Source organism: Salvelinus alpinus, chromosome 1 (assembly GCF_045679555.1).
Source record: "Salvelinus alpinus chromosome 1, SLU_Salpinus.1, whole genome shotgun sequence".
NCBI lineage: Eukaryota > Metazoa > Chordata > Actinopteri > Salmoniformes > Salmonidae > Salvelinus > Salvelinus alpinus.
The window spans coordinates 50,031,776-50,054,559 of NC_092086.1; the positions used below are offsets into that span (position 1 = coordinate 50,031,776).

General features: G+C 44.9%; 1 protein-coding gene across 1 annotated transcript in view; it reads left to right on the top strand.

Moving 5' to 3' along the window:
* Window positions 1-22,784, top strand: part of LOC139579051 (synaptic vesicle membrane protein VAT-1 homolog) — a 36,435-nt gene that overhangs the window by 4,522 nt on the left and 9,129 nt on the right. The window contains exons 2-4 of the mRNA XM_071407274.1: window positions 3,387-3,594; window positions 19,386-19,556; window positions 22,541-22,630. Of these exons, the coding sequence (XP_071263375.1) occupies window positions 3,387-3,594; window positions 19,386-19,556; window positions 22,541-22,630 (469 nt within the window). The remainder of the gene's footprint in view (window positions 1-3,386; window positions 3,595-19,385; window positions 19,557-22,540; window positions 22,631-22,784) is intronic.

Below are 22,784 nucleotides of genomic sequence, written 5' to 3' on the forward strand. Positions count from 1 at the left end.
TTGTTATAATTAAGCAGTAAGGCCCAAGGAGGTGTGGTGTATGGCCAATATACCACGGCTAAGGGCTGTTCTTAAGCACGATGCAACACGGAGTGCCTGAATACAGCCCTTAGCCGTGGTATATAGGCCATATACCACAAACCCCGACGTGCCTTATTGCTATTAGAAACTGGTTACCAGCGTAGTTAGAGCAGTATAAATAAATGTTTTGTCATACCTGTGGTACACGGTCTGATATACCATGGCTGTCAGCCATTCAGCATTCAGAGCTCAAACCATCCAGTTTATAACCACTATTATAACCTGGGTGGTTCGAGCCCTGAATGTTGAGCAAAACCACGGGTCTGACAAAACATGGGTTTTTACTGCTCTAATTGCGTTGGTAACCAGTTTCTAATAGCAATAAGACATCTCAGAGGTTTGTGGTATATGGCCAATATACCACGGCTAAGGGCTGTGTCCAGGCACTCCGCGTTGCTTTGTGCGTAATAACAGCTCTTAGCCATGGTATATTGGCCATATACCACACTCTCTCTGGCCTTATTGCTTAATTATAACACTGACGAAAGCACACACACTCAAAAAACCTCAACAGAACCGAGAGGGACCAAGAACGACAACTCTCCAAGTTTGTTACCGTAAACAGTTCTAGCCTATCAGTAACAAGACTTGCTGTCGCAGTACCGTAGTCATGGTAACGGCTGCAATGGTAGAAAGAGCAGGTAGAAAGCACAGATTATAGGTCACACTCAAGGTAGGTTCCATCCGTGAACAGGGCGGGGCCGTGTTCCTGGCACATATAATGCTCCATGGATGACCCTCTCAGTCTCACGCGGTGCACACATCAGCAGACTGAAAGGTTTATCATAGTCCAAAACGTGTCGACGTACGCACATTGGTGTTCAAGAATATTGGACCGTTGGCCTTTCAGACTTTGGAAGTTCCAACACAGCTCAAGCAATTTCTCCAACTGTCAACAGATCCAAATGAATAGAGGAAGCGTGCCGGAGGAGCGTTTGTTGAGAATTATGGGGAAGTGCGCATTCGGGCTGTGTGTCAACCGTGGATGGTGTTCTCAGAGCCGCGTAGATATGTCACAATGGGAAGCCTATGATTTACGCTTAACAATGTCAGATGACAACACTGCTGACACAACACAGTAGGATGAATACATTGACCCTTGTCCTTTAGTCTAAACTAGGCTCCATGAGAACATTAAGGAGCCATACTGAGTTCACAGCTACTCCTCCAGTTGAGACTAGAATCCATGATCTAACCAATTGGGGGCAAAAGTTGATGAGCTCGTCAAACCACATAAACTCTGACTTGTAGCCCACATACCCCCAAACCTGAATCACTAGTTGATAAAGGCCAGTGGTGTACAGCAGCTGACTACAAGGCTCTTTGAGAAGCTCCCCCTCATACACTGTGTGGTGACTTGATTGGAGGCTGGAGAGTCAGGGGGGGAGGACATGAGAGAAGTATGAGGGGGGGGGTCACACAGTAACGAGTGCTGTGATAGACAAGTCACAAGGAGGACTTTGGCCAAGAGTGTGTTTGAGTGGGAGTATGTTCTGTGTGTGTGTGTGTTGTTCTTCTGTTTGCGTGTGTGCATGTTTGTGTGTTCTTCTCGTGTGTGTGTGTGTGTGTGTGTGTGTGTGTGTGTGTGTGTGTGTGTGTGTGTGTGTGTGTGTGTGTGTGTGTGTGTGTGTGTGTGTGTGTGTGTGTGTGTGTGTGTGTGTGTGTGTGTGTGTGTGTGTGTGTGTGTGTGTGTGTGTGTGTGTGTGTGTGTGTGTGTGTGCATGTGTTTGTGTGACGGTGACTCACATGCCTCACATGGGCACACAATACATGCCGATGTAGTTGAATGTGATGGTTGAGTCATCAGCGTGTTTCCTGCTAGGCTCCAACGCCTCTGCCTATTGATCCTACCTGCCATACTGGAGCTCCAATTAACGGACTGAGAGCAATGAGTTTCACCACAGACACAGGGAGATGGAGAGAAGGACAGGCAGAGGGAAAGAAAGAGAGAGTGAAAGATGAAGACTGATAGAAAAGGAGTGAAAGAGAGAAAGAGGAAGGACTCAAAACGCATCAGCTTGAGACTGGGATATAAAGAGAGGGAGAGTGAATGAGAGGGAAGAGGGAGATCTCTCTAATTGGAGTGGATAGACAGACAGCGAGGCGCATCGCTCCCTCCAGACCATTAGAGAGGCCCGGGCGGGCGGGAGGATGGTGGGGAGGCTGGGGCGGGAGGAGTGGGTTTGTTCCCAGGAGGAGAGAGCTTGTCTTGTGCTCAACCATGGAGAAGAATCTGGCAGGGCCGCTGATGAGTGGAGAGTGGCCAGGGGAGAAGATGGGACCCATTGTCCTGTCTCACTGACGAGGAAGAGGGGAAACGGGCAACTCCTCGAACAGGGCCCATGGAGGGAGGTGGAGAGAAGGAGATAGAGAAAGGGAGACGGGAGGAGGGAGGGAGATTAAAAAAGCGGGGGTAAAGGAGATACTGTACAAGACAGATAGAGAGAGACAATCAGAAGAGATACTGAAGGAGTGAGAGGGAGAGACAGCGAGGAAGAGTGACAGGTTGAGGGAAAGGGAGAGGAGTAGAACGAGGGAAGGAAAGGAGTCAGATGGATGTAGAGGTGGGGTGGAGAAGGGAGGAGGAAGAAAACAGGAAGAATGTTAGAATGCAGTGGTGGGCTCTGTTTCCTGTGTCCCTGGTGTTTCCCTCCCTGATTGGCCAGTCCCTCGGCAGGGGGGGAAGTTTACAATGGAGCTCTTCCTCCTGGACAGACAGGAGAGGGTCGGAGGTTCCTGCTGCTCTGATAAGCCCGATTGGGGACACGGCGCCCAAAATGACAAGCAGGGGAGAGGAGGGGGGGGGGGGGGGGTTGGGGTGATAAGGAGGGAGGAGATAATTGACAGAGAGAGAGGAGTAGCAGTGGGGGCTAATGCCATATCATGTTATGATGTTGACTGTTGTCACAGTCTGTGGTACTATATAACAAACAACTAATGACAAAATAACTAACCTGACCGCCACAGTCATTTGCATTGTGAACCTTAGATTTGTAAAATTCCCGCCAACACCAAACCACAAAACAGCTGATCCCTTGCTTTCCATAAACATAGCCACTTGTAACTTGTGAACTAAATGACATGTCTACAGTAGATATACACTAGTTAGGGTTGCAAAATCCCACTAACTTTACCCACATTCCCAGGTTTTCTCCAAATCCTGTTTGGATCCAGGATTTCCTGCCTATTCCCTCCTGATTCTGTGAATCTTCCAACCAGGATTCTTGGAAACCCTGGGAATTGTCAGAAATGTACTGGGATTTTGCAACCTTATAGTAAAACATGACTCTTTCCCGTCCATGCAGGTGGGTGACAAGGTGCTGGTGCTGAACCGCTGTGGGCTGTGGCAGGAGGTGGCCGTGGTGCCCGCTACCCACACGTTCCTCATCCCAGAGGGCATGACTTTTGAGGAAGCCGCCGCCCTCCCCGTCAACTACATCACCGCCTACATGATGCTGTTTGACTTTGGCAACCTGAGGCCCAACCAGAGCATCCTCATTCACTCTGCTGCAGGTAGGAACCAATCACCATAGACACCTGGGTAGGTAGGAACCAATCACCATAAACACTGTGTAAGTAGGAACCAATCGCCATCACTGGTATAGGGACAGAACATAGAACAAGACACACACCCCATAAAATTAAATCATGAGTGACCCATAGAATTAGAGTAAGTACTATTGTAATTGTAATCCAGTGACACACTTATTTCTTATTATTAACTGGGTAGTTTGAGCCCTGAATTCTGTTTGGCTGAAAGCCATGGTATATCAGACCGTATACCACAGGTATGACAAAACATATATTTTTACTGCTCTAATTACGTTGGTAACTAGTTTATAATAGCAATAAGACTCCTCGGGGGTTTGTGATATATGGCCAATATACCACGGCTAAGGGCTGTGTCCAGGCACTCCGTGTTGTGTCGCAACGCGGAGTGCCTGGACACGGCCCTTAGCCGTGGTATATTGGCCATATACCACACCTCCTCTGGCCTTATTGCGTACGTATACACCTGCAGGCCAGCAGGGGGGTCTCTGTCATTCAAAGGAAAAAAAATGCATACATTGTGAATATGAATACATTCCTTGGGAAAACACAGTGATAAGTCTTGAATGGTGTATAGTGCTAAACCCATAGTCCAGTCCAGGTCAAGAATGTTGTGTACTATGAACCCAAGAAAATGCATCAATCTGTATTGTTCCATAGCTCCTGTCTATGACTGTGTATTATAACTATGTGAATTGCGAGAAGGAGTGGTATTGTAGATACTATGTAAGAGTATTGCAAATACCACTTAAGATCCAACCCTGTGTGTGTCAGTACTGAGTAGAGCAGAGAAGTGGTGAGAGTTGGGGTTGGAGGAGCACCTGTCACCTGGCTTTGGGGGTCAGAGTGCACTGTATGGGGTGGAGGAATGGGGGAATGGGGGAGTGAGGGGGTGTAAGCACCTGGGTATGGGTGTGTTGAGGTTTTGAGTGTTTTTGAGCGTAAGAGAGTGAGTGTCTCGGTTGTGTGTCAAGGACAAGGCCAGCTGGTCAAAATGGAAGGCAGTTCTTTTTTTATTCTTCCTGTGCATACAGTACATGCATGTGTGCAGCGTGCATCTGTTATGTGTCAACACATTAAAATGACGTCCTCATTTCCTCAATCAAAGTTTGTACCGACAGATGTGGCCTATTGAATGTCATTGTAGAATAGGCCTATGTATAAAATGTATCCTCCAATTGCAACCTCTGCCTACTGGTATGCCCACACAATGTTCTATTTGTAATACCCTCAAACACCAAGATGGGCATACCTCATTTCAAACTAGGCCATCATCACTGTCAATCGTGAATGATAATTCTTCACGTTTTACCGGTGAAACGTCCAAACTGCATCTGCGTCAGTAAAATGCAATTATGTGTTCTTGCGAGACATTGATTCAGCTTTTATCCAAGCATCATTGTGAGAAGTGCTAATATCTTATTTGTAATAATAACAAGTGATGACCAGGACTATTAGGCGTAGGTACCATATCTTGATGAGTGTTATTAAGTGATTGGACAGCCCTTCCTGGTGCTGAAAGGACAGCGCCAGAATCGCGTAATGATGTTAAAGAAGTTGAACCAACTTGTGTTGCTGAAGGATAGCTCTGTCATTCGGCCAGTTCAGGAACAGACAACAATAATTTGCAGTATAGCCTAATAAGCCTATGACTATGTGGGATAGCTATTTGTAGGCTATAGCCTAATCTAAATATAAATACAATTGGCTTAATATCATTGCACTGTTTGCGAGGAGAGCTTTCGTTTGCGAGTAGGCATTTCATTGTATTGTGTAGCTTACACTACGCTGTATCATAAATCAACTTTGATTTGATTAGCTTGAACACATGGTTACAATATACCATATTACAGAATAAAAGAAAACAGAGAGGTGAACTATTCATAGAATTTATGTGCATGCATTAACATGCTATCAAATCAATTGACCAATTAGTGAACATAAATCATTACTAGGTAGAAATGCAGGAAATTCATTTTAAAACAGCCATAAAATCAAGCTTTTGGTGTTGTGTATTCACGCATCGCAATAAACTATAACCTAAATGCCTTATTACCTCCAACTTGGCCCAATTCACATTTATAATTGCCCACCCTGACATACCAAGCTAGAGCTGCGTCGGTCTCAACCAATAGCCAATATAGTCTAAATATCCCAAGCAGGGCTACAACAACTTCCAGAGAGGATCAGGCTCCTTGGGCTTTGCGGTGGCAACTCTGGTTTGGGAGTCCTCGGCAGAACGGTGTCACCGTAACCAAGTGGTCACATCATCTTGGGTTCCACTGCGCAAGAGGAGGTCCGTGGAGTTTTATGAACGTCATTGCAGGCACACAGTAAATTTGGATCCTACATCGGTGTAACCACCTGTCACATTACGTTGAGCTGCCGGGATTGAGATATCTACTGTATGTTCAACGTTCTGATTGGCCAAAGTGGTATACACACAGTTGAAGTCGGAAGTTTACATACAATTGGGTTGGAGTCATTAAAACTCGTTTTTCAACCACTCCACACATTTCTTGTTAACAAACTATAGTTTTGGCAAGTCGGTTAGGACATCTACATTGTGCATGACACAAGTCATTTTTCCAACAATTGTTTACAGACAGATTATTTCACTTATAATTCACTGTATCACAATTCCAGTTGGTCAGAAGTTTACATACACTTGGGTTGGAGTAATTAAAACTCGTTTTTCAACCACTCCACACATTTCTTGTTAACAAACTATAGTTTTGGCAAGTCGGTTAGGACATCTACTTTGTGCATGACACAAGTCATTTTTCCAACAATTGTTTACAGACAGATTATTTCACTTATAATTCACTGTATCACAATTCCAGTGGGTCAGAAGTTTACATACACTAAGTTGAATGTGCCTTTAAACAACTTGGAAAATTCCAGAAAACGATGTGATGGCTTTAGAAGCTTTTGATAGGCTAATTGACATAATTTGAGTCAATTGAAGGTGTACCTGTGGGTGTATTTCAAGGCCTACCTTCAAACTCAGTGTCTCTTTGCTTGACATCATGGGAAAATCAAAAGAAATCAGCCAAGACATCAGAAAAAAATTGTAGTCCTCCACGAGTCTGGTTCATCCTTGGGAGCAATTTCCAAACGCCTGAAGGTACCACGTTCGTCTGTACGAACAATAGCACACAAGTACAAAGACGCAGCCGTCATACCGCTCAGGAAGGAAACGCGTTCTGTCTCCTAGTGATGAACGTACTTTGTGGCGAAAAGTGCAAATCATCCCAGAACAACAGCAAAGGAGCTTGTGAAGATGCTGGAGGAAACAGGTACAAAAGTATCTATATCCACAGTAAAACGAGTCTTATATCGACATAACCTGAAAGGCCGCTCAGCAAGGAAGAAGTCACTGCTCCAAAACCACCATAAAAAAGCCAGACTATGGTTTGCAACTGCACATGGGGACAAAGATGGGAATTTTTTGAGAAATGTCCTCTGGTCTGATGAAATAAAAAAAAAATGGCCATAATGACCATTGTTATGTTTGGAGGAAAAAGGGGGAGACTTGCAAGCCAAAGAACACCATCCCAACCATGAAGCACGGGGGTGGCAGCATCATGTTGTGGGGGTGCTTTGCTGCAGGAGGGACTGGTGCACTTCACAAAATAAATGGCATCATGAAAATGTGGATGTATTGAAGCAACATCTCAAGACATCAGTCAGGAAGTTAAAGCTTGGTCGCAAATGGGTCTTCCAAATGGACAATGACCCCAAGCATACTTCCAAAGTTGTGGCAAAATGGCTTAAGGACAACAAAGTCAAGGTATTGGAGTGGCCATCACAAAGCCCTGATCTCAATCCTATATAACATTTGTGGGCAGAACTGAAAAAGCATATGTGAACAAGGAGGCCTACAAACCTGACTCATTTACACCAGCTCTGTCAGGAGGAATTGGCCAAAATTCACTCAACTTATTGTATGAAGCTTGTGGAAGGCTACACTTAACGTTTGACCCAAGTTGAACAATTTAAAGGCAATGCTACCAAATACTAATTGAGCGTATGGAAACTTCTGACCCACTGGGAATGTGATGAAAGAAATAAAAGCTGAAATAAATCATTCTCTCTACTATTATTCTGACATTTCACATTCTTAAAATAAAGTGGTGATCCTAACTGACCTAAGACAGGGTTTTTTACTAGGATTAAATGTCAGGAATTGTAAAAAACTGAGTTTAAATGTATTTGGCTAAGGTGTATGTAAACTTCCGACTTCAACTGTCCTTACAGTATTTGGTTTGTCATTCTATCATTTTTAATGGAATTTTTGTGGTAATTCAATTTAATTTATTTAGAATATATTCAAATATTTTTCCAATAAATTATTTTACCAGCTCTGTGTATTCTCAAATCTCTGATTCAGAGGGGTTGGGTTAAATGCAGAAGACACATTTCGGTTGAATGCATTCAATTGTGCAACTGACTAGGTATCCCCTTTCCCTTTCCCGTGCTCCGGCACCACTACACCCCTGTGTTTGGGACAGTATGTGGGTAGATATGGCTATGAGAAGCACAGATGAACTATCCATCTGTGTATGTTAGAAAGGAACCACGTCACTCTACTCAGTGCAGCTGTGTGTGCCCCTTGACATGGAACACAATCATTACGAGATGGAGTATGAGATTCATGTACTACTGTAATATACACAAGTGTGTTTCAGAGCTAGCAGAGGCTAATGAGTCAGGCTAATCACTCAATTAAAGGTTATTTAGCTGATGTCATTCATCAACTTGGACCTTGGAGACTTGACGTAGAAGTGGAACTCAGTTTGCCTCGGGTTTTGTGCACTGTAAAAGTGTATGGTTTCCATAGGAGGAGGGGGTGTACAACACTAAGTGTTCCCCTTGGTCTGGTAGAGTGTAGTGTAGTCCCGAATGGCACCCTAATCCCTATATAGTGCACTACCCTTTACCAGAACCTATATAGGGAATTGTATTCAGTTTCGGACACAGTCTACACAGGTCTGGACCTCTGGTTTCTCATGGCTCCCAGCTGTCTGTAAGGACACAAGGATTAGAACAAAGGATTACTGAATCCATAACAGAAACATTTGCCTGACAGCCTCTTTGCCTGAAGAAGAATAATTCTTCTTCACTCTTTCTTTATTTTTAAAATCTCTCATACTACACACCCACTCAGGGTCATGAAACAATGTGTAGATGTATATTTTCTTCACTGTTTGTAAAGGCAATTTAGTTGCAAATGGAGATGGTGTGTTTGTAACAGAGGCAGTACGTACACTAGCTGCAGCAGCGGTGCTACACATTTAGGCCCTATTCCCACTGTGAGAGATGAAGGAGAGTCTGAGGAGCGGAGTGGGGAACGAGATCTACTTTTCAATTCACATTTACATCCTTCCCTTCCCTTTTGTTGTGGTTGGCTATGCGTCATTCTTGGTCCGCCGCTCAAATTGACCGTAAATATCACAATAGCCACTAGCTAGTAAGCTAAAAGTATTCAACAATCCGGGCAATTTTTCTTCTAAAACATATTACAATGTTGAATAACGCAACCAAACCATATTACACTCTTGAATAATGCAACAATCCACAAGCATGTGCATACAATGAAAGGGTTTATTTTGTTGTCCGTATGTAACACAAGGGATATGAACAGGGTCTCCACGTCTTAGACCTTTAGACCAAGAGGAAATTCCCTCTTTGACTGAGGGCGCTCAGGGCAGACACTGGTTTGGAAGTTTGCAGGCGGGGCTACCTCATCACGGGACCATGACCGACTCATGTCTGCTACATTCACCCCCCTTTGACCTACTCCCCTATGAGAGACCGCCCCACGTTGGGCGCCATTGTAACACGCGGGATATAAACCTGGGGCATGTATCCACAAAGCATCTCAGAAAATATTCTAGGAATCCTGATAAAACCTGTTTTAAGCCAAAAATAGCTCCCAGCTCAGAGTGTTTTAGGATGATGTTAACTCTATAGCACACTTCAGACAGCCACGGTGAATGTGACTGTAAATCAAATGTTACAATGGTAAAACGTTTGATATAATTTAACCTGACACGATCACTTGCCGATAATGTTGCAAACAACGTTGCATACAACGTTTGAAAGGACTCATTTTCATCGAACACAATCAAAGTTAACATAAGCCCTAAATGCCTTCACTTGCCCAATTTATAGGCATGCCCAATTTAGGGATCTTTTTTTAACAACGTGATAATGCTCTCCAAAGGGATAACTTGAAATAACATAATGTAGGTAATTAAATAATCAAAAGAAAAACATGTTTATTTATTAGCCTATTTGTTAGAAGTATTTAAGCATACGATGTGAAATAGGCCTCGTGAAATCATTGTCAACGACACAAGAGATGCTGTTGCATGAACATTTAGATTAGTTATGGGTTGATTTTAAAAAGAATTATCAAAACATGATTTGAATAACTCCAAAACAATTGCATGTGGCACAGGAACCACTGACTCGCTACATTGTTCTATTATCAAGACAGCTGCTGGTAACTCTTAATGGGTTAGGACAGCTCATGAGGTGTGCTAAATATCTGTCGACTAGGTGTGACTCTTATGACTAAAGAGGCTTCGTGCACAGCTTTTATTTTTACCCATAAGAGTAGGAATAAAATGACTCTATTCTCAGCACTTACGGGTTTCCCACAGGATCAACCAACATCTTAGACCATTAGACAAAGCCTGCAGTCCAAACGTGTTCTTTTTACCTCATCAGGCCTTGCGCTAGCTACTTTTCCTCAGGGGAATCTCCGTCGAAACAGGATGCCGTTTGATTGCCATCTTAAGTGGAGGTCCAGTTCACTAACATTGCCCCCTAGACCCTCGATTTTGCCTGAGGGAGCGAGTGGAGAACTTTGATCACTTGTGGGATTGATATGACCCACAATTCAATGCAAACTGTATTCATGTGTCAAACTGTGTCAAATTTAAGTGTCAAATGTAATCAATATGGCTGCATTTTCGGCATGTGAGACAAAATTATGACGCTAGCTTGCAAAAAAAGACATATAGATGACATTGATTTAAGCATTGGCAAATGGGAATGATGTTCAAATTGGCTTAGTCTTGTAGTGAGGAGCCTATAAAATGTAGCTAGCTTCATAAACATATTTTGGGGAATTCAGAATGTATTGGAATAAATGACCAAACTATAAAACTAGCTAGCCAGCTATGGGTAACTGTAGCTCGCTACCTGACAGGAGTGCTAGCTAGCTATGTTAGCTTGCTAGGTACATTAATAGCTTTAGGTTGGTTGTTTTTAAACTCAACTTCAAGATTTCCACCAAGGACGTTGCCTCTCCGATCATCACTCTCCCTCACTTGGGCAAGGGACATTTAATGTACACTCGGATGTGATGATGTAAAACGTCATTCAAGGGCTGAGGGTTTACAGTAGGGCCAGGGGCTGTCTATTTTGCGTTTGGACTGCAGCCCAAGAGAAAATTCCCTCTTGGGCTGAGGGCAGACACTGGTTTTGAAGTTCGCAGGCGGGGCTACTTCATCACGTGACCATGACCGACTCATGTCCGCGACATGTACACATTAAAGTGCTGACAATACACAGCTAACTCAAGTAACATTAGCATATCAATAATGAATGTTTACCCCTCCCATACGAATATAAAAGACAGTAACGGTATCATACAGTGTCATTCATATTATAATATAGGCTACACAGGTAGCTAGGCAACGTTAGCTAGCAAGCTAGCTAGCTAAACAAAATAATTTCTGCATTCTCACATAAACATGCTGGCTGTAGCTACTATATGCTGATGATTAGCTGAACCATAGCTAGATAGTGTAAGCCTTAGAGCTCCTACCTACCATATTAAAGTTACCTTAGAACAAACCAGGCTTCATTTGATCAATATCATGGAAGTCATTATATGAGGTAAAAGAAAATTGTGACTGAAAACGTTGATCATTTCCTAGGGAATAGCTACTTGCCTGAACCTCAGTGCAGTCAAGCAACAACAACAAAAATACACTGTTGAGATATATAGCTACAATTTCAGAATGTAACAGGCTGCTACAACAATTTCAGGTACAAATTCAATAAAACAAGTAAATAAAATAAGGAAAATGTCTGTACACTTCAGCTGTTTCAAAAGCATTGCTATGCTATTAAAATGTTTACTGTAAGAGTGTTGGCTTAACGAGACAATTCTGTTTACACTGGCCTTCTTAGAGGGGGCAACTGTCAGGCAAGTGTTGTGCACAACCTCCGGTTAAGACGTGAAGTTCGCAAGTTTACATTGCAGCATATATGTAGCCGGGGGTATTTTTTGCCAAACCTCTAGTAAGTGTGAAGATCTTATTAGTACACATCCCCCCTTGTTTGGTCCCTAGCTAACACCTCTGGTTGGTTGGTTCATGTGGCCTCCTCCCCCTCACATGGTGGTGGAGGGTGTTGGGCAATGATGTTGCTGCAGCCTAAGAGTCTGTCAGAGCACGTCTCTGATTTTAAACTCTAGGTTGGTGTCAGATATCAAACATTGTCTGTGTCTGTGTGTGTGTGTGTGTGTGTGTGTGTGTGTGTGTGTGTGTGTGTGTGTGTGTGTGTGTGTGTGTGTGTGTGCGCAACCACAACCACAGTAATGGTACGTGCGTGCTTTTTTTATTAGTGTGGTTGTGTGTCAGTGGATGTCTGTCTTGCTCTTGCACCGGTGAGATTAAAAACACAACCAGCGATTTGAATCATATCTCTAACCCACAGTTTTACACGTATGTACAGAACGTCAGTGTATCCGGATGCATGTCTTTAATAGTGAACACTGCTTTTTAATAAGATTCAGTGACTCCGTTTGTACAGCTATAGTATATTAAAAGAGTGGGTGGTACTGCATGAGGACACAACGAGCCATTTCTCATATCCAATCTCAGGACATGTCCAGACAGATATGATTTAATTGTCTGTCATTTCTACTGGCAGTAAATCAATATATAGATCAACAGCCAGCTTCTTATCGTGGCGACCATAGAGTCATTGTTTGATGAGCAATCTTCTGCTTCCCGCTGTCATCAGTCTCTTCGTCAATGTTACTCAGTTTCTTCTCTCTTATCGGCCTGTGGTGCCGTAGAGCCATGCTGGTGAATGAGAGACTACTAGAGCTCTGTCTATGGCTCTATGGTGGTGCTGCCTGGTGTTTTCAACAGCCTGCTAACCTGTTGGCTCCCACTGTGAGGACCCAGGCAGAGAGGTGTCTAGCTCATTGCCTGCAGCAGCAGCACCACCCCCCACCCACCTCATGACAAGGAAAGATACTGTATGTCCTCTCCAGCATAATTGCCACTGTCAATGTTTTAGCTCTCTGGAGATTATTACATAGGCCTTCTCTGTCCTCGTACCCAAGAGAAGAGACCTCAGCTAAGGAGACCGAAATCAAAGGTAAACCTCAACCGTACCTCTGTCATAGAGTTTAGTACAGAGACTCAGAGAGAGAGAGAGATAAAGAGGTTCCCCTGGTGTGTCAGTGTCATGGCTGTGTGTGAACCGTGAACCGTTGACTGACCCCAGCTGCCTCTCTCTCTCGTGGGCCTGTGGGCCGGCCGTTCCCATCCCCTCTCCCCAAACAATGGCATGTTGTTCTCCTACCATCCCGCCCTCTCTGTCCGCTGGGCTCGCACATCTGCATCCTCCCGTCCTCCACCTCCCCTCCTCCCCCCTCCACATGACCCCGACCGGGGAGGCTCCTCATGACCATGGCGTATCAGTGCTCGATACCTCGTCATCGGGGAGCGTGCGTACATTCCCCCCTTTGTTTTCTCCAGAGGGACAGGGCGAGGGAAGGAGTGCAGTGACATTTGGACGTGTTGGGGGGGGGGGGGGGGGGGGGGGGGCGTCCACTGTACCCGGCCAAGAGCCTTTTCCTGCGACCTCTCCCTGAACTGGACCCTGTGTTTATGGATTAGGTCTGGCCAGCAGCCCTGCATGCCACCACGCCCACTAATACACACACACGCGCACATGCACACACATACATACACACTTGACTGGGTCTAGGCCTGAGTGGTCTGACTAACACTACCCTGTATCAACAGGGAGAGGAGAGGAGAGGAGGGGAGAGAAAGGAAAGAAAGAAAGAGATTGAGTGAAGACGATCATGGAAGAGAGAGATGTTGATGTTACCTGCGCTCTCTACACTCTTAGAAAAAGAGTTCCAGAAGGGTTATTCAGCTGTCCCCACAGGAGAACCCTTTTTGGGTCCAGGTAGAACCCTCTGTTGCAAGGTTTCTACATGGAACCCAAAGGGGTTCTACCTGGAACCAAAAAGGGTTCTTCAAAGGGTTCTCCTATGTGGACAGCCGAAACGTTTTAGGTTCTAGAAAGCACCTTTTTTCTAAGAATGTAAGATATCACTCAATATGAGAGACAGACAGAATATCACTTTGTTAGTTTATCCTACAATTTCAGTCAAATCAAGTCTCTATTTCAGCATATCCTTTAGCAGTCTACAATGACTCCCCACTGTCTGACTACCCTGTGCTGTAGGTCTTACCCTAGTTCAGTGAATGCTAATAAGGGCTGTGTTGGAGAGGAGAGTCCTGGTTGTGTTTGTTCTCTGGGCCTAGCTGGCTGGCTGGCATCATACCCAGACGCAGATCAGCTGCACTGATAGCACAGGAAAACCAGGGCATGCAGCCTCCACTCCGCTCCAACCTCCAACCCACCCTCCAATCAGAATACGCTCTCACTCACAACCCTTGCCTTATGACCCCATTCAGCTTAAGCCCCTCCACACACACACACACACACACACACACACACACACACACACACACACACACACACACACACACACACACACACACACACACACACACACACACACACACACACACACACACACAGGTGTGTCTGTCTGTACATTTGAGTTGGTATTTATTTTCCTACAATGTGTGTTTGTGTTAGGAAGAATGTGTTTGTTTGTGCATGGTTATCAGTGTGTTTTATGAGAACATGTTTGTTTGTGTTTGTGTGTACAATGAGTGCATGTGTGTGTTAGTGTCTCTGTGTGCGTTAGCATTGTGTGAATTCTCACTCAGGAAATCGCAGGTTCTGCCTTCTCACACAGGATGTGTTTTGAATTCACTCACCCAGTCACTAAAAATGTGCATCCTATACGTGGTACAGAGAGGAACCGACCATACGACAAAGCATATTAAAACACTCAGCGAGTTCACAGCTACAGAGAGCAGGGGGAAACACTATGCTATGTAACACAGTCATCTCTCCTTATAGCAGACACAGACACACACCCAGTGCCATTTTATGCTCACACACTCATGTAAGCCTCATGTAAGATTTGCACAATAACAGAGCGAGAAACGTTGCTCAATCATGTCCGACTTGTTGATCTTGTTCACCGTCCCTTTGGTAACGAAGGATTCTTGAGTTCATGGTTTTATTCCATTCTTTGTCAGCCACAGGCACCACAGGCTAATGATAGGGTGTGGGAGAGGGTAAGCTTGGAGAGTGGAGACACAGAGAATGACATGGGGCAGACAGCATGGAACCCTGACGTGACATGAGCGGCCTCACACCTCTCCGTGATTAGCATTAGCACGTGTGCTAGCTAGTGTTATCATTGCTAGCACCATAGGGCCCACACCTATAACCACAACCTAGCCTTTTTAAGTTAGAATTTACAGTAAGCACGGTCTGAGGTGCGTTAGCTTCTCCGTTTGAGTTATGCTAAGAAACTAGCTATCTATGAGGAAGTGGCCTAGCAGGCTTACCTCTTAAGCACCGTTCACACGAATGTGGTCAGTGTGTGGATGACTGTGAGAAAGAGCCTGTGTGCACTGACTGTACTATGGTACAAGTATGTACAGTAGTAGGAGGTTTGCGTATCCTCCTTCCCTTTGGGAAATCTCAACAACATTTAGTGGCTCTACCCTCTCCTCAAGTTGAACTCTGGGTGTGGACACACATCATACTGGACTACATAGTAATGTGAACCCCACAGTGTTTAGGACAACATTCCTCTTCACTCTAGAAGAGCATGTTATTGAGGCCCAGAGTGTATTTGGTGCCAAAATCTGTGTGCGTGTGCGTGTGCGTGTGCGCGTGTGTGCGTGTGTGTGTAAAGAGATAGGAATCCACTGTGTATGATGTTCCTCCCTACACACCCTGGTCAGTTAACGAGAGACAGAGAGAGAAAACAACGCTTTTGACGGCCCTGTAATTTTCTCAGTGAAACCTATTCAATTGAATCCCAAGCAGAACGAATGGAATTAGGCGCGGGAATTTGCTTAAGTTGCCATCTTTGGACAGACAATGGTTTAGTGTTCAGGCAACGGGTTGGTGTTCAGGGGATGACCTCGCGTCACATTGCCAGGAGAAAAAAAGGAAAGACAAGGACCGGAAAGAGAGACAGATTGCCCTGGTCCACATGTACAGCAGATGAGAGAGAGATGAAAAGGGGGCACTGACGGGAGAGAGGGAGAAGGTGACAAGGAATTTGTGAGAATTTAGTGAGAAATACCAAGAGAGCAATGTGAACCAAAACAATGTGTTAACGATGGGTTAACTGTTTAATCTGAGCACATATTAGTGAAGATTAGTGGATATGAACAGACTTTTCATCCAGACTGTTCCTGTCTGCAGTCTCCCTCCTGCCTCAGCTTATCTCTCGCTCTGTGTGTCTGTGTGTTGGGGGGGGGGGGGAGGCTCTTGGCAGTGCTGGCCTAAGTCTTGTGATGGTGGATCAGTCACAAGACAGGCAGACTGGCCCTGGCTCTGTGGTTCTCAGGGGGATCCAGCCAGAAACAGGTGCCCCTTCCTCCCTTTCTAACACAGGTGGATGAGTGGGACAGAGTGACAGGCACCAACTCTAAATATCAAAACCCTGTCCTACCCCGACAGCCTAAACACTTCATGTTGACCATACACATTACTGGTTTGCAAGATCAAAGTAGATGTGTGAGCAGAAGTCCATGTGGCTTTCCTTTTTTTGGCGTCCTTCAGGGTAAGCAATGTCTCATCTCTCCACCTTCACACCAACGTACACACTCATCTACTCTCAGCTGGCTCTAGGTAAGTCGTTATGTGGTGATTGGGTGGGTGTTACTGGCTGATCTGTCACATATTACCCCTGGATGAGCTTCTGATTGCCACCAAATGCCTCCTGTTTTGCCTGGAGGAAAAACAGCCAATGAAACAAAATGGCTCCTTTGCTCAGTCGTCGCCGCCAATTTGGCCTGGGTTTCCCTGGCAACACAAACTTGGTTTCTCTCTGAGGACAGAACGACAGGGAGAGATAGTTGTAGCTGTTAGGAGGCAGGCTGACTCACTGACACTGCCATCCAACAGCAACACCGTTGCTCTTGTTATTTCATTAAGTTCTTGATTACGTTCCAAATCCAATTTTTATTTGTCACATACACATGGTTAGCAGATGTTAATGCGAGTGTAGCGAAATGCTTCGCGTTCCTAGGAAATGATACCCTCTTCCCTACACAGTGCACTACTTTTGACCAAAGCCATATTGGCCCTGATCAAAACTAGTGCACTGTTACACTCGTTGATGGAATTAGACCAAGGCGCAGCGTGGTAAGCGTACACCTTTCTTTATTATGATGAACACCAAAAAAAAAAAAAAAAAGAATACATGAACGTAACATTCTGCAGGCTACACAGTAACTGTACAAAAAACAAGATCCCACAAACTCAGGGGGAAAACAGGCTGCCTAAGTATGATCCCCAATCAGGGACAACGATAGACAGCTGCCTCTGATTGGGAACCACACCCGGCCAACAAAGAAATAGAACACATAGATTTGCCCACCCAAATCACACCCTGACCTAACCAAATAGAGAATAGAAAAGGCTCTCTAAGGTCAGTGCGTGACAGCACTACTTAGGGAATATGGTGTCATTTGGGAAGCAGACCTTCTCTCTTCTTCCTTGCCAGGCTTGAATGCAGTGAGAAATGTCTATTGAGTTCCCATAGGCTCAAGGTCTCTTCAGAGCAGAGCCAGGAGGGAATTGATCTCGTTCTAGTATATCTTCTTTGTAAGTGTCAAAGGAGAGAGGAGGTCAGCCTGTACGACTTAGCAACCAGCGACTGCAATAGATGAAAATGTACCTTCTCCTTGGTTACGTTTGTCTCTGTCTTCTCAAGCGTATGGCGTGTGAGTGAGTGTGACCAAGACGGTGGCCCACAACTCCCATCCCAACGCATTGCTGATGATAACCACAGTCAACCACAGCCGTTTAAATATGCTTGAGACCGGCGTCTGTTTGAATGTAAATGTCCCATGTTGTGAACGCTCTGTTTGCGTTGCTCTATTGGCTCTGGCCTGAGATAAGACGCGACCTTTACTTGGTCAGGCATGAGTGACCTTTATGGGTCATGTTCAGTCCATCCAGTCAGCCTCTGTCCTCTCTGTTCTGTCCCACTACTGAACAGTAACCTATTGAGACCTGGCTTAAGACACACACACACACACACACACACACACACACACACACACACACACACACACACACACACACACACACACACACACACACACACACACACACACACACACACAGTATGTTCAAAAACAGTGAATCATACACACACCGATACTACATCAATCAGCCATGCTGATGTAAGTTACACCTACAGAAAGCAATGCTCTCACACAACTGCCATTTTGTCTACAAAGGTCATCATAGACAATGCGTCGTTCACCGTTTCAAAGATGTATTCCCTATATGAGAAGGTTTTGTTTCAACTGGCACAGTTACGAAACGATGTTTTCTTGTTTCCTTGACCCTGTGTCACACATTGCTCCCCCAGCCAAAACAAATACCTCAAATTACCCAGGATTCTTAGTCAGGTCATCTTGCATGAAGCTAAAGTCAACCATTGTCAGCTGACGTACAATGGCTACTTTCTCTAGTTGTGGATGTTTGTGTGTCTCTACGTCTAGTTGTGGGTGTTCCTTTTTGCCCAGGGCGGTGGGTAGGAGGTAATGTGATGTGTGTTTAATGCTCTCCTTGCTTACCCCTGAGCCACACACACACACACACACACACACACACACACACACACACACACACACACACACACACACACACACACACACACACACACACACAGCCAGCCTCTTATTGACTGACCTGGCCTGTCACAGTAAACGAAACAAATCACATTTCCCTGCAATAGAATGGATGTATATAATGGGATTTATGGGTGCCTCAAGACATTTATATCAGCTGAGTTGAATTTAGTTGGAGGTGTCTCCCTGAGTGAGTATCTCTCTTGAGGTAATGATTAGTGAAGCTTGGATAGAATTTATTCGGTATTATACTTCCTCCCCATAGTTACCCTGTTTAGAGAAACAACTAGGTAGAAAATGAAGGGATACATACACAAGTCTAATCTCCAACTCATCTTAACCACCCTTCTTTGTCTCCTTATCCTCTCTCTCTCTGCTTTACTGGCATGAATGGGTGGTTGCCACGGTCGCCATTGCAATGTATATAAAGTATTATACACTGTAAATAAATGAACAATATTTTTGAGCCACAATAATAATATGTCAGCAAAAACAATTCTACATGGAAACTAATGCACACAAAAAAAGCAACAATTGAGAAATGTAATCTACATAGGGCTTATGTGGATGACATGTTGCGAGCTTTTGTCTCTGTTATATTATAACAGGCCAGGACGTATAGCCTGCAGCAACATCTACTGTCTCTACGTTTTCTCCTAACAAACTCTCTCTCTCCAGGTGGGGTGGGCATCGCAGCCACCCAGCTGTGTCAGACAGTGAAGGACGTCACCGTGTTCGGGACGGCGTCGGCTAGTAAGCACGAGACCATCAGCCAGGGCGGAGTCACGCACTGCATTGACTACCGTACAAGGGACTACGTGGAGGAAGTCCGCAAGATCAGCCCCAAAGGTGAGAGGTCAGGGGTCATCTGACCTATCTTACAGCACTGGGATGGGCTGCGTCTCAAATGGCACCCTAATGCCTATATAGTGCACACTATGGGCCCTAGTCGAAAGTAGTTCACTACCTAGGGAATAGGGCGCCATTTGGGACACAAGCATGGTTTGACCCATAATTTCCACAATGTGATCCATGAGATAAGTATACTGAGATGGCTAATGGGCCCTGGGTCCTAAGGAATACTCTGTAGTAGCAGTGTTGTGTTCGTAAAGTTGTGTTTGTCTTCCATTTGCAGATAACAAACTGCTAGATGTTTCCATTTCGCTGTGTCACGACTCTCAGCCCTGATAGCTGGGGTGCATTTGAGACGGTCGGGAGTGTAATAGGCACTAGACAGAAAAGTGCTTTTCCGCTCAGACAAAGTATTTGAGAAGCCTGTGACTCAGTGTGGATCACATCCCCCAACATATCCCCAAGGCCAGGGCACTTAAGATCCGTTTCTGCCTTAGGAGACATTTAATTCATTACTCATCACCAAAACAGAACGTCCTCCAATTCCTCACTCTTTACTCACTTACCTCTGGTTTCATAGAAGCAGGGTGGAGGATTTTATACCAGGAGCTCATTTGGTAGTACCTCTCCCAGCAGCAGCAGCGAGACAGAGAGAAACAGAGAGAGGGGGGGGGGATAACTAATATTTTGGACAGAAGAACATGTCAAATTAGTGGCGGGGATCGATGAGACGTCTGTCAGTCTGTGTGACTGTGGCTCAGTTAGGGCAGGGTCCTGCTGAGAGCCTTGTGAATCAACGGGCCTATCAGCTAATGGACCGAGGAGAGGAGAGGAGAGGAGAGGAGAGGAGAGGAGAGGAGAGGAGAGGAGAGGAGAGGAGAGGAGGACTAACCCACTTTAAGGAGCCCCACATTCACTGAAAAAAAACATAATTGGGAAAGAGCGAGACAGCACAGATATATATACAGTGGGGAGAACAAGTATTTGATACACTGCCGATTTTGCAGGTTTTCCTACTTACAAAGCATGTAGAGGTCTGTAATTTTTATCATAGGTACACTTCAACTGTGAGAGACGGAATCTAAAACAAATATCCAGAAAATCACATTGTATGATTTTTAAGTAATTAATTTGCATTTTATTGCATGAAATAAGTATTTGATACATCAGAAAAGCAGAACTTAATATTTGGTACAGAAACCTTTGTTTGCAATTACAGAGATCATACATTTCCTGTAGTTCTTGACCAGGTTTGCACACACTGCAGCAGGGATTTTGGCCCACTCCTCCATACAGACCTTCTCCAGATCCTTCAGGTTTGGGGGCTGTCGCTGGGCAATACGGACTTTCAGCTCCCTCCAAAGATTTTCTATTGGGTTCAGGTCTGGAGACTGGCTAGGCCACTCCAGGACCTTGAGATGCTTCTTACGGAGCCACTCCTTAGTTGCCCTGGCTGTGTGTTTCGGGTCGTTGTCATGCTGGAAGACCCAGCCACGACCCATCTTCAATGCTCTTACTGAGGGAAGGAGGTTGTTGGCCAAGATCTCGCGATACATGGCCCCATCCATCCTCCCCTCAATACGGTGCATTCGCCCTGTCCCCTTTGCAGAAAAGCATCCCCAAAGAATGATGTTTCCACCTCCATGCTTCACGGTTGAGATGGTGTTCTTGGGGTTGTACTCATCCTTCTTTTTCCTCCAAACACGGCGAGTGGAGTTTAGACCAAAAAGCTATATTTTTGTCTCATCAGACCACATGACCTTCTCCCATTCCTCCTCTGGATCATCCAGATGGTCATTGGCAAACTTCAGAAGGGCCTGGACATGCGCTGGCTTGAGCAGGGGGACCTTGCGTGCGCTGCAGGATTTTAATCCATGACGGCGTAGTGTGTTACTAATGGTTTTCTTTGAGACTGTGGTCCCAGCTCTCTTCAGGTCATTGACCAGATCCTGCCGTGTAGTTCTGGGCTGATCCCTCACCTTCCTCATGATCATTGATGCCCCACGAGGTGAGATCTTGCATGGAGCCCCAGACCAAGGGTGATTGACCGTCATCTTGAACTTCTTCCATTTTCTAATAATTGCGCCAACAGTTGTTGCCTTCTCACCAAGCTGCTTGCCTATTGTCCTGTAGTCCATCCTAGCCTTGTGCAGGTCTACAATTTTATCCCTGATGTCCTTACACAGCTCTCTGGTCTTGGCCATTGTGGAGAGGTTGGAGTCTGTTTGATTGAGTGTGTGGACAGGTGTCTTTTATATAGGTATCGAGTTCAAACAGGTGCAGTTAATACAGGTAATGAGTGGAGAACAGGAGAGCTTCTTAAAGAAAAACGAACAGGTCTGTGAGAGCCGGAATTCTTACTGGTTGGTAGGTGATCAAATACTTATGTCATGCAATAAAATGCAAATTAATTACTTAAAAATCATACAATGTGATTTTCTGGATTTTTGTTTTAGATTCCGTCTCTCACAGTTGAAGTGTAACTATGATAAAAATTACAGACCTCTACATGCTTTGTAAGTAGGAAAACCTGCAAAATCGGCAGTGTATCAAATACTTGTTCTCCCCACTGTATATATACGTTGCAGAGAAACTGGATGAGTCTGGGTCTCAAGCTTTAGTTTGTTATTTATTCTCTCCAAGAAATCACTACCTGGGAATGGAATGGAACTCCAACAGACTAGGATAGGAAGATGTTTATTCCTTGTCGTATCAGTGACATTAAAATGAGTAGAATTCCAGCATTCTCTCACCCTCCCATCGTTTGGCATATGTATGGGCTGCTCTGCATAAACATAGCAAGACCTGCCCTCCTCCCTTTACACCACTGGCATTCTAATATGATACCAACCAACCAAACAACATTGAACTGTACTGACTACCTCTCTCTGTCGTTCCTCCTCTCCTCTCCTCTCCTCTCCTCTCCTCTCCTCTCCTCTCCTCTCCTCTCCTCTCCTCTCCTCTCCTCTCCTCTCCTCCAGGGTTGGATATTGTGCTGGATCCTCTGGGAGGCTCAGACACCCACAAGGCTTACAACCTGCTGAAGCCCATGGGCAAGCTCATCACCTACGGTGAGACAGGAAGGACAAAAGACCTCAATCATACATTGCTTTATTTCAACACATATCAATACCAGTGGTTTAAAACACAAATAGCACAGTGTGCACAAAACATACACAATGGGTTGGGTACACAACTGGGTACACAACTGCTTCCCTACAGAGG